This window comes from Bufo gargarizans, chromosome 3, assembly GCF_014858855.1.
Source record: "Bufo gargarizans isolate SCDJY-AF-19 chromosome 3, ASM1485885v1, whole genome shotgun sequence".
Classification (NCBI taxonomy): Eukaryota; Metazoa; Chordata; class Amphibia; order Anura; family Bufonidae; genus Bufo; species Bufo gargarizans.
Window position 1 is genome coordinate 543,116,414 of NC_058082.1, and position 12,008 is coordinate 543,128,421.

Below are 12,008 nucleotides of genomic sequence, written 5' to 3' on the forward strand. Positions count from 1 at the left end.
GCAAAAGCATTAAAGCTTTTCACTCTTCGAGCATGCACTTGCACAAAATGTCTTGCTGCATTTGAAATATTCAGTGCATTGGGATTGCTGATATAATTTAAATGCTCCAAGAGCCGATTTTTGAATTTTCGCATAGTGCTACCTATGTACATCAAGTCACATTCTGTGCAACGGACAATGTAGACCACCCCTGTAGTGTTACAATTGATGTAACTTTTGATTGGAAAACTACAGGAATGGTCTGAATTTTCAAAGGATTGCACAGGAGTCACATAATTGCAGGTTTTGCATGGATTGCCCCCGCACCTTGTGAAGCCTTTATAGCTGAGCCAGTTTTGTCTCCTGTTTTTATTGTTGCCTAGTGTGTTAGAAGTGAATAGAGACGGTGACAGAGAGCAGGACAGCGTAGCAGCCCTCCTTGGCACTATTTTGCAGCCAAATTTCAGTGCATTATATAAGATCTCATTGTCAGATAAAATCGGCAAACATCCCTTTATTACAGAACATATTTTATTGAATTGCTTGCTATATGTTATAGTAAGATCGGAACACTGTCCTGTCCTCTGTCATCATGTACCATCACATTCTTTCCTTGATTCTTGGAATTCCTCCTGTGCTTCCTAGACCCAAAGAGCATATCAAATCAGTTTTTTGCATCGCTATATTCCTACCTCTCTGCAACATCCAATCAGGGTAATTTCTTGCTTTTAACCTTTTATCTACTGCACTAAATTTCTCCTCAAGAGACATACGTGAACTGCAATTTCTCGCAGTCCGTATGTATTCCCCCACAGGGGTGCAAGGGGTGGTGACTTCTAGCATTTAGGATTGAATTCCCTGCTATATTTTTCCTATATGTTCGTGTGTGCACAATCTCATTTGGACATCCATGGAGTGTCAAGTCCAGAAAGTTAATGCTAAATTCGTTCACTATACATGTAAAGCGCAGGTTATACTCATTATCATTTTGGTAGGCCTGGAGGTCCGGGACGGCAGACACATCGTCCGCCCAGATCATGAGCAGGTCATCGATGTATCTGCCGTACCAGACCAATCCAGACCCAAACGGATTACTCAAACCATAAATGTGTTTTTCTTCCCAATACGCCATGGTCAAATTAGCCAGTGAGGGTGAGAATGTGGCCCCCATTGACACTCCACGTGCACACCATCGAACATAAAATAATTATGTGTCAGCAAAAAATCTGCAACTTCACATGAATAATCTATATAGCTAGCATTGAACCCTGTATATCTATGGAGATGATATTCCATGGCTAGTAGAGCGACCCTGTGGGGAATGGAGGGATATAATGCTACTACATCCACCGTAATCCATTTGTAATTTATTTCCCATTTGAGATTATACATGGCTCTTAACACATTAGCTGTGTCTTTTAGAAAACCTGGTGTACGCCTGACCAATGGCTGTAAGATGTTATCCAGCCAATTGCCCAGGCGTTCAGTCAGGGATACCATACCTGACACTATTGGACGTAGGGGGGGGGTGGACCTCCTTGTGGATCTTGGGCAGGGCGTGCATAATTGGAGTCACTGGCGCATCCACGCAAAGATATCTAAAATCAGTTTCATTAAATAGACCCATATCCCGACCCTTATGTATCAGTATCATATATTCATTACTAAACTTCGTTAATAGGTCTTTAGCAAATTTTTTATACGTGAATGCGTCAGATAACATATCCTGCATTTGTTTGTTATATACCGTGCTGTCCAAGACCACCACCGCCCCCCTCCCCCCATTATCCGCCATTTTAATTGCAATCTCATCGCACTTTTGCAGCCTGGATCTGAGAAAGGGTTAAATTATCAGAGCCCCTGACATCATTAGTCTCCTGTTGCAACCGTCTCAATTCCTTTTCCAGTACCTCTTGGAATATATCCATGCTGCCAGTGCGTGATATTACTGGATAGAAGTGTGGATTACGTGTTTGTAATTTTCTTCCTGGTTTGGCTACCTCTACGATTCCTTCCCCCTGCTGAAGTCCCGCAAGACAACACAATGACACTTGTTCCTTAAACAATAAATCTTTGCATATATTATCTTTGTGTACCTTTGGTTGTGTCAGCGGGGAATCAGCAGGAGCAGGGATATCATGGAAATGCCGGGACGCTGTCAAATTACGGACAAACTTATTAATATCCAATATAGTGCCAAGCATGTCAAAATGTGCAGACGGCGCAAAATTAAGGCCTAATGATAGAACATACTTTTGTTCTCTGCTCAATACAATATTAGACAAATTCAGCACATTTTGATGATCATGGATTACTTGTGTCTTGTCTGAAGTCGAGTTGATCTTAGATGCTGTTGTCTGATGTTTCCGTCCTGCTCTGGTTCTGCGTTTTTTGTATCGCCTTCCGCATTCTTTTTATCTTTATTTGATTTATATTTTTTGTAATAAGATGCCTTATTGCCCTCACTTTCAGATGATGTGGGGGGGGGGGGGGGGGCAACACAAGGCTCCGTCTCTAGTGTCCCGGTTACATTTGAATAGTCTGAAATATCAGTGTCCGAAGAAAAACTAACTCTAGGTGGCCTTTTTTGTGGTTTGCCCTTCTTGCGATTTTTTAGGATTGATTTGGGCGTGGAGTATACATTCTCCCGTCTCCCCTATTCATAAACCTGGTCATTCATATACTCGTGGAGATTGCGTTGGAACTTGGTATGTTTATATTCCATAATAGAGTCCTCCAGCTGGTTAATCGATGCTTTCATCTTCTCCTCCATAGTTATAAAATCCACATTTGTGTTAAACATTGCCAGGGATTCCTTGCAGGATTGTATATCCGACTGTAAACCCAGTAACTTTTCATTTTCATACTCAATAATCAATCAATAGCAAAGACAGGTGCACTCTGCAGTCTCACTAAATTCTCTAACTGATTTTAAAATTGAGAGATTAGTCAACATGTCCTACGGTGTAGAACATGTCTAAGCCCGGGCACCACGCCAAGGTTTCTCAAGTAGCCCAGGACCTAACACTCTCCTACCTGAGCCGTATGGGCAATACCAGGAGCCAGTGGGCAAATTACAGGAGCATGAGGCCGACTCACAAACAGCTCACCAGTTACCTCCAGCATGTAGCCATGCTTGCAATGGGAGGAGGGAGGAGTCTGCGAGTCCCACTCAAGACTGGCTGATAAGGCCCAGGCCTCACAGGTGCACCTAAATGTGGCCTGTAGATGGAAAACAGGCACATTGAAATTGGAGTTTATACACCTCCAGGAATCTATATATGCAAACTAAAAAGACAGGGTGGCATTAGCAGGAGGTGCTCAAACCCACATGCAGTCGTGCATATATACAGGGGAGCAAATCCTGCACTTGTGGCCCGTTGCTAATGGCGATCCCCAGCAAAATGCATACGGTGGAGGATGCCCGCGGCGAACCACAATTACCACAATAGACATCTCACACAAGGTAGCAAGTGCGAATGTCATAATCAATATAACAATATATCAAAACAATAGCAAAGACAGGTGCACTCTGCAGTCTCACTAAACCCTCAAACTGATTTTAAAATTGAGAGATTAGTCAACATGTCCTACGGTGTAGAACATGTCTAAGCCCGGGCACCACGCCAAGGTTTCTCAAGTACCCCGGGACCTAACACTCTCCTACCTGAGCCGTATGGGCAATACCAGGAGCCAGTGGGCAAATTACAGGAGCATGAGGCCGACTCACAAACAGCTCACCAGTTACCTCCAGCATGTAGCCATGCTTGCAATGGGAGGAGGGAGGAGTCTGCGAGTCCCACTCAAGACTGGCTGATATGGCCCAGGCCTCACAGGTGCACCTAAATGTGGCCTGTAGATGGAAAACAGGCACCATTCCCATGACCAGACTGATTTCACAGCATCTGTTCCAGGACATGAAGCACTGAAATTATATCATTCACGCTGAATACGTTTTTCATTTTCTATTGAAAAATGGCACTAAAGTCGACCGAAATATGTCACTAAACATTTTACCTCAAATATGACTGCAATGCAAAATGCAAATGCAATAAATGCTGAATATATTTTGCTTTTCTAACAAAATAAATCACTAAAGATTTTACCACAAATATTACAGCTATGCATAATGCTGAATATATTTAGTTTTTCTACCTAAATGTCACTTAAGACTTGGGACTCTCCACCTCGGCTCGGCACAAGCCATCAGTTCTTTGAAAGGTCCAGAGTCCACCACTTGTTAAGGGAGGGACTGCAACACCAGCAACTTTGACTGGAGCACGTTCAGCTTCTGTTCCGTTTGATGCATGCACTCATACTTTTATCTTTTGGCAATTGCTTCAGTGATTGATTGCTGATGGAATGACTGACAAGGAGTAGGAGGAGCAGGAGCATCAGGACCAGCAGACGATGGGAACGACAGACAGCTCCCTTCGGCTGAGGTGGTGGAGCCTTGACTGCCTGAAATCGGGTTTGCAGTGCCACTTGATATTTTCGCACAGCAGCAATTTAGTAAAATACCGCTATTTGGGCTATGGACTAAAATTTATAAAGAGGTAAGAGAACTGTGGCCCCAGACTAGATAACACACAGACACCTTACTGTGGGATAATATACTTCTCACAGAATTGATACCAATTGAACAGAAAATTTGGTGGAAATACGGAATTTTCAGACTGGGACAGGTATGGCGGGAGGGAGATATAGTCACATATTCAGATCTCAAAAATGAAGGAGGGTTTGGGAATAAGGACTTGAGTCTCTTCTACTTACAACTGAAACAAGCTCTACGAGCGTTGTTAGGTAGGGGAACACAAATTGATACCCTCCCACCCACCCCCCATAGCCAATATTTCTAAATTGATAACAGGCAAGAAATTGGTGTCCAAGATATATGAAAGTTTGCTATATCAAAAATTTAAAAATAGTGCAGTTAACTGCCTAAGGTATAAATGGCAGGATGTTCTGGAGCCTCAACGGGAGGAATTCTGGAAGAGAGTGATAAGGGCCAAAAATGGGGTCTCAAATAATTTCTCCCATAGGATTACTCAATTTTATATAATATATTGCTTATATTACTCCCCTAAAAAGCTGATGCGATATTATAAAACCAAGGAATTTAGCTGCAAAAAATGTGGGCAGTTAGGGGTGGATGAAGTGCATATATTATGGACATGCCTGAAGATCAGAGAATTTTGGTAGAAGGTGCACGAAAGAATACAAGAATATCATGGGTTTAGAGTTCCTTTGGAATTTGAAGCTTGCATATTGGGGAGGATGGACGGGATAGGGCCTGTTAAGTATCGGTAGATAGCATCCAAACTTTAATTCCAAGCTAGGAGATGTATCGTAGCACATTGGGGAAATAGTGCGGTCCCTGAGGCCATAGAGTGGGGGAATCAGGTTAGAGTCTCGCTTGCAAGAGAGAAATTTCATTTGGTATCTAGAAAAAAGAAAAGCTAGATTTGATGGGCTCTGCCAGAAATGGCTAAAATGATTTGAGATGAGAGGTTGGAGGGGGAGGGGCGAGGACGGGGAGGAGGGAGAGATTTCCTTTTTTTTTTTTCTTTTTTAACAAGCAGCGGGGAGGGGTGGGAATACTATATTTATATATATTTGTGGATATGCTGTTGTTTAATGTAAAACAAACCAGATTGTTTATTGTATTATAATTGCAAAAAACAATAAAGATTAAATTATGAAAAGAAAAAAAAAGGAGGGACTGCAACACCAGCAACTTGGACAGGAGCACGATCAGCTTCTGTGCGGTTGATTTTTGGCAATTGCTTCGGTGATCGATTGCTGATGGAATGACTGACAAGGAGTAGAAGAAGCAGGAGCATCAGGACCAGCAGACGATGGGAATGACAGACAGCTCCCTTCGGCTGAGGTGGTGGAACCTTGACTGCCTGAAATCGGGTGCACATTGCCACTGGGTGATGCAGCGGTTGCTGCGGCAGGCTGGACCACAACATCAGAGCCACGGTTCTGCCAGGCCACTTTATGGTGCCGCTGCATATGTTGATGCAGGGCCGTGGTGCCAACATTGGCACCCTGGCCACGCTTCACCTTCTGCCCACATATTCTACATATGGCCATGTTCACCTCCTACGGCAGCTTAACAAAAAACTGCCACACCGCTGAGTAGGTGATTTTAACCCCAACACTCCGCACTGACTGACTGCTACCGCCGCTGCAACTGTGAACCCGTGCACCGCTTCTTAATAAGGATACATTTTTAAAAGAATACATTTTTCATTTTTTACTGAAATACGCAACCAAAGGCTTTATCACGTATAACTGCAACGCTAAGCGCAGAATACATTTTTTGTTTTTATCACAAATATTACAGCAGCGCGGAACTCTGAATTAATTTAGATTTTCTACCGAAATACGCAACTAAAAGTTTTACCACAAATATTACTGCAGCGCTGAACACTGAAAATATTTTTCATTTGCGACTGAAATACTTCTCTAAAGATTTTTCAACATATAATCGCAGCAACGAATGGTAAACTTAAATTTATATTTCTAATGATATACGGCAATAAAGGTTTTTCAACAGATAACTGCGGCGCCGAACGCCGGATATATTTATATTTTTCTACTGATAAACGACATTAAAGGCTTTTGAACAGATAACTGCAGCGCCGAACGCAGAATATATTTTTGGCCGCAGCTATTTATAAGGCTGTGACATCTCGGGTCTGGCTGGCTGCTGATTGGTTGCATGCATGGCATTAAAGGACACCCCGTCTTTCCAGAGTTCCTTGATCCATGTCCTCACACGTGTAGCCACCATTTTAGAAAAAAATGTAATTTTTTACCACGAAGCGTGAGGAAATTTGCATTTGGTGCAAATCAAATTTTTCCAGAAATTCGGATCGAATTAGAATTCATCAGCTTCCATTCGCTCATCTCTATTAACAAACAATGCTGGTACATGTTATGTTTTTTTCAGATTCCAAAAAATTGTCCCTTATTGGGGGCAGATGGTGTTTGAACATAGTGTTATGGGATAAAAAAAAAAAAAAAAGGATTGTTGGGGATCCAATCGTCTAAACATTATGCCTTGACAGCAGGGCGTTTCTAGAGCCAGATGGGCAACCGCATGTGGTGCGTTAGAAGGGGTGTCGTCGGTGAGAACATTGTATCCACTTCTGTTTTTCTTAGGAGTCCCCATCCTGATTCAATATATGGCTATTTTCTAGTGTTGAGAGAATCAAAGTCAATCAAATTGACTTTGATATGAATTTTAGGAAAAATGCAATTTGCTGCAAAGCCAAATTTCCTCCCGCTTCATGGTAACAAATCAATTTTCCCTATTTTGTTTTTAGGGCTCATGCACATGAACCTATTTTCTTTCTGTGTGTGTTACTTTTTTTTGCGAACCGTATGCAGAACCATTCACTTTAATGGGTCCACCAAAAAATTTTTAACTTACTCCGTGTGCATTCCGTTTCCGTATGTCCGTATTTCTTTTCCGTAAAAAAAAATAGAACATGTCCTATTATTGTCTGCATTACGGACAAGGATAGTAATGTTCTTTGATGAGCCAGCTGTTCCGTTCCACAAAAAACAGAATGCACACGGATGTCATCTGTATTTTTTGCAGATCCGGTTTTTGCGGACTGCAAAATACATACAGTTGTGTGCATGAGCCCTTACCCTGATTAATGCCTGAAAGGCCTAAATGGTAGCCTCAGATGCAGCAATCAGTGATGAACGCAGCATCTAAGGGGTTTAATGACGGGGACAGCACGCCAGCTACATACAAAGTACTTTTGCCCAAGTACTGCTGCCACTAGTCTGATGCTGCCACTTCCTGATGCCACACGCCGGATGCCTCTACTGCCATCTGCTCCTACTGTAATCTACCACCATCTTGTTCTGTTACTGCTACTGCTGTTTCCACCTTCACCAGTCTGTTACATGGCCCCTAGTGTGCTTGTTGGGCCATGTTAACATCACCATTTCATTTTCTGTTCTCCTGATCCATCAAAAGAATGGAAAACTAACAAAAAGAACAAGTCCTATTGTTTGAGCGTCCATAAGGCCTCTATCACACTGTCAGTATTTTGCATCAGGATTTGACCATAATTTGGAAGCCAAAAGCAGGAGTGGGTCAAAAACACAGAAGACATGCAAATATTTCCATAACATATTACATCTGTTTTGAGATCACTTCTTTTTTTACATTACAAATACTGATCAAATGTTGACCAGATACTAAAGGTTTGAAGGTAGATGCTCAGAATACAGGATCCACTTTGTGGACTGCTCTTCTGATGAATCAGAAGAATGGAAAAAATAAACAGTGCTGTGAACAGAACTTTACTGCTGACACCCAACTGTCATCGGGCCACTACTTGAATCTTTGGCCTCTGCACGATTAAGTCCACGCTGATAAATTAGAGCTGACTCTAACATTGACCTGTAAGGCCTCATGCACACAGCCATTGTGCGTCCGTTCCGTGCATTGGGTCCTCAATGCACGGACAACGTCCATGTGGCTGCTTGTGGGAGATCGAGACCCATTCAACTTGAATGGGTCCATGATCTGTCCGCATGGCAAAAAAATAGAACAACTTCCCTGTTTGCTCTGTAGTGCTTCCGTGGGGTTCCGATCCGTGCTTCCGTTCCACATTGCGGACCCATTTCTGCATCTCTCATGTGGAGTGCACACAGGCCGCTGCCCGTGTTTTGCTGACCCCCCGTATGCGGGCCGCAAAGCAGCTACAGGCACACAACGGCCGTGTGCATGAGGCCTAAGGCTGAGTTCACACTTCTGTTATTTAGTCAGTTATTTCCATCACTTATTGTGAGCCAAATTCCGGAGCCAAGCCTACTCTCGGATTAGGTAGCATGAATTGTTCTGGGGTTTATAGAATGCTGCTATGCCTTGCTCTCCCCTTTCCCCCTGATTTCCCTAGTCATTTACCTAACCCCTTTCCATATTCTCTTTTACTGAGCACCATCTATTTTGTGAAATGTCTATTACATTATTAAAACACATTCTTAATAAAACTATACAATTTATTTTATTTGAAATATATTTTATTAATTCAAAATCATCAAGGGAATATGGAGAGGACATGTCCAATGAAATATATATTTTTGGTAAAAATGTTTTTTGTGGAAAGCTCACCACCTACCTCTGTGTGGCAAGGGTGCTCTGGTCAGGAGGCTGATCACCCAATCAGTCAAAGAATATAGAAATTGATAAAAAAAAGTGACTGGCACTCACTATATAGATTACATCAGCAATTTTAATGGCCGTCAACTCAGCGATGGAGTATAGACAGCAAAAATTATACAGCATATAATAAACACAACACAATAATTATAATAGCATTAAAAATACCCCTAAAAATATAAAATCTAAAAGGTGCGGTGCACTGGTAGTAGGATCCTGTGTAAAAGAAAAGTCCTATATTTATAAGGCAATCTGGTATATGAAAAAATCTGTCACTTGGATATTCTGCCAAAAGTTCATATAAGCAATTTCATTTATGGCAAATGATGTCCTTTAAATGAAGAAGGAAAAACACATGTGTTGCGAAAAAACCGCATAGAAAACGCATCAAAACCGCAACACATGAAAAAGTTACTCCAGTCCAGATTTTGCAGAGTACTCATGGAGATATAAAAGGAGATGACGCACTAGCAGAGATATGGCCACTGAGGAAGGGGAGAGAAGTCCCCGAAACGCGTCTGGCGCTACATCTCTGCTTAATGCAAGAATCCGGATATGATCAATATTGCATAAAGCGCTCCATTTTTTCAATCAATGTGAGTATCGCTCACAGGAATACCGGAACTAAGTTATCAAGTCCCGCGATACCTTGAGGAGAACATGTGACAGATACCAGGGAGCGAGGACGCCGGAAATAACCTCGTGCGGTGCGGTGAGCTGAACAACGGGATTGCCGGGGAGTTAAATACACCGGTAAGCAAGTTTCTTTCCCACAGCATTGAGCACCAGAGGTTACGGAGGCTTTCAAATACCGGATAAAAGGTCCACCGTTACATCTAATATATGGTGGGATCCAACGAACCTAATGACAGTATTTACCTTTATTTAAAGGGACAGTACTCCCAGTAGCAGTCATTTGGATTTACATTTCCTTCATTTAAAGGACATCATTCGCCATAAATGAAATTGCTTATATGAACTTTTGGCAGAATATCCAAGTGACAGATTTTTTCATATACCAGATTGCCTTATAAATATAGGACAGGATCCTACTACCAGTGCACCGCACCTTTTAGATTTTATATTTTTAGGGGTATTTTTAATGCTATTATAATTATTGTGTTGGGTTTATTATATGCTGTATAATTTTTGCTGTCTATACTCCATCGCTGAGTTGACGGCCATTAAAATTGCTGATGTGATCTATATAGTGAGTGCCAGTCACTTTTTTATCAAAATATATATTTTTCTCTGGAAAATATCACTTTTCATATTAATTTGCCATAAAACATTGCCAATAATTCTCTATACACAGCTGCTGTTCTTAAGGAAAGCCGCTAACTCCTCTAAAATACTTTAATCAAATATAGTAGAATGTTGTGATATTGCCCATTTAATACTAATCTGGTTGAATTTGTTTATTTAAAAATGTTATGTCTGGTTTTGTAACATTGCTGTATTTAAAGGGACATTCTGGTTATGTTGAGTTATCACATATCCAAAGGATAGGTGGAAACTACTAGATTGGTCGGGTCCTACTCCTAAGACCCCCAATGATCACGAGAACAACTTACTCCATGGAGCCCCTCAAAATAAACAGAGAGGTCTGTCTGAAATGCACATAGCTGCTCTATTCAATTCTACGGGAGTTCTGGAGATAGTCAAGTACAGTCTATCTCCAGAAATCGTATAGAAATGATTGCACCAGCTGCTTGCACACACGCCTAGACACACTGTTCCTTTTGAGGGGCTCCATGGGACACAAGGTACTTATTCTTATAATTGGCAAAGCAGTAAGACCCCATTAATCTATTCGTTTTCTCCTATACAATTGATAGTGGATAACTTCACATTAACCAGAAGTAAATAGGACAGAATTTCCAAACAAAAAACAAGAGTTGCTTTCCAGTACTGAAACATAATAAAGTTTTGTAAGTCAGCAGATACTACAATGGAGCTCCATACCTGCCAGATTTCCAACAAACTTGTGAGCTCACTGATGTGCCACAAGTTTGAAGATTGTGTTATTTCTTTCCCTAGAATTTACACACCTATAGATACTCCATGATATGATCTTAGATGTTTTATAAAAGTTGAGTTATGTCTAAAACATTCTCCACCTTCTGAACATAACTATGGTTTTTCCCCTGTGTGAATTCTGAAATGTATCACAAGAGCTGATTTATTGTTAAAACATTTTCCACATTCAGGACATGTTATTTGTGGGTTCACATGGATCACTTAATAGGGTATTTCAAGTATTCAAGCAATATGGCAAACATGCGGGACTCAGTATACACTGGTCTAAATCAGTGTGTATCCCAATTGACCCTCTGAACAACTTTAGACCGGGACTGTTGGAAATTAAGAAGATTAGTGAACCCGTCAAATATTTGGGAATTCAGATTACCCCGGATCCCGATGATTATGTTAGATTAAATGTGATTCTGAAAATCCAGGAAATTAAGAAGAAAATAGATGTATGGAAAAGACTGTATATGTTGATGGCAGGATGCATTTCACTGGTGAAGATGTGTGTATTACCTGCCTTGAATTATATTCTGTGGCATACACCAGTGATAATCCCCCAAAGATATTTTAAAATAATAGCCAGTATACTAACTGATTTTATATGGTGAGGAAAATAACCGAGGATAAAGGTACAGATACTGAGTATCCAGGAAAAGGAGGGTGGACTATCCGTACCAGATTTTGAACTTTATTTTAGTTCAGGGATTATAAAAAATATGATAACATGGAGTAATACGCAAAGTTACAAGAATATAATAGCAGGGATTAATAAAAGACTGGAGAAATGTAATATCTTTCAAGT

The 12,008-nt window shown here is 41.2% G+C and overlaps 1 protein-coding gene across 1 annotated transcript in view; it reads right to left on the reverse strand.

Moving 5' to 3' along the window:
- The window catches only part of LOC122931749 (zinc finger protein 420-like), a 51,316-nt gene that overhangs the window by 20,856 nt on the left and 18,452 nt on the right, over window positions 1-12,008 (reverse strand). The window contains exon 4 of the mRNA XM_044285813.1: window positions 2,648-2,815. Coding sequence (XP_044141748.1) covers window positions 2,648-2,815 — 168 coding nt within the window. The remainder of the gene's footprint in view (window positions 1-2,647; window positions 2,816-12,008) is intronic.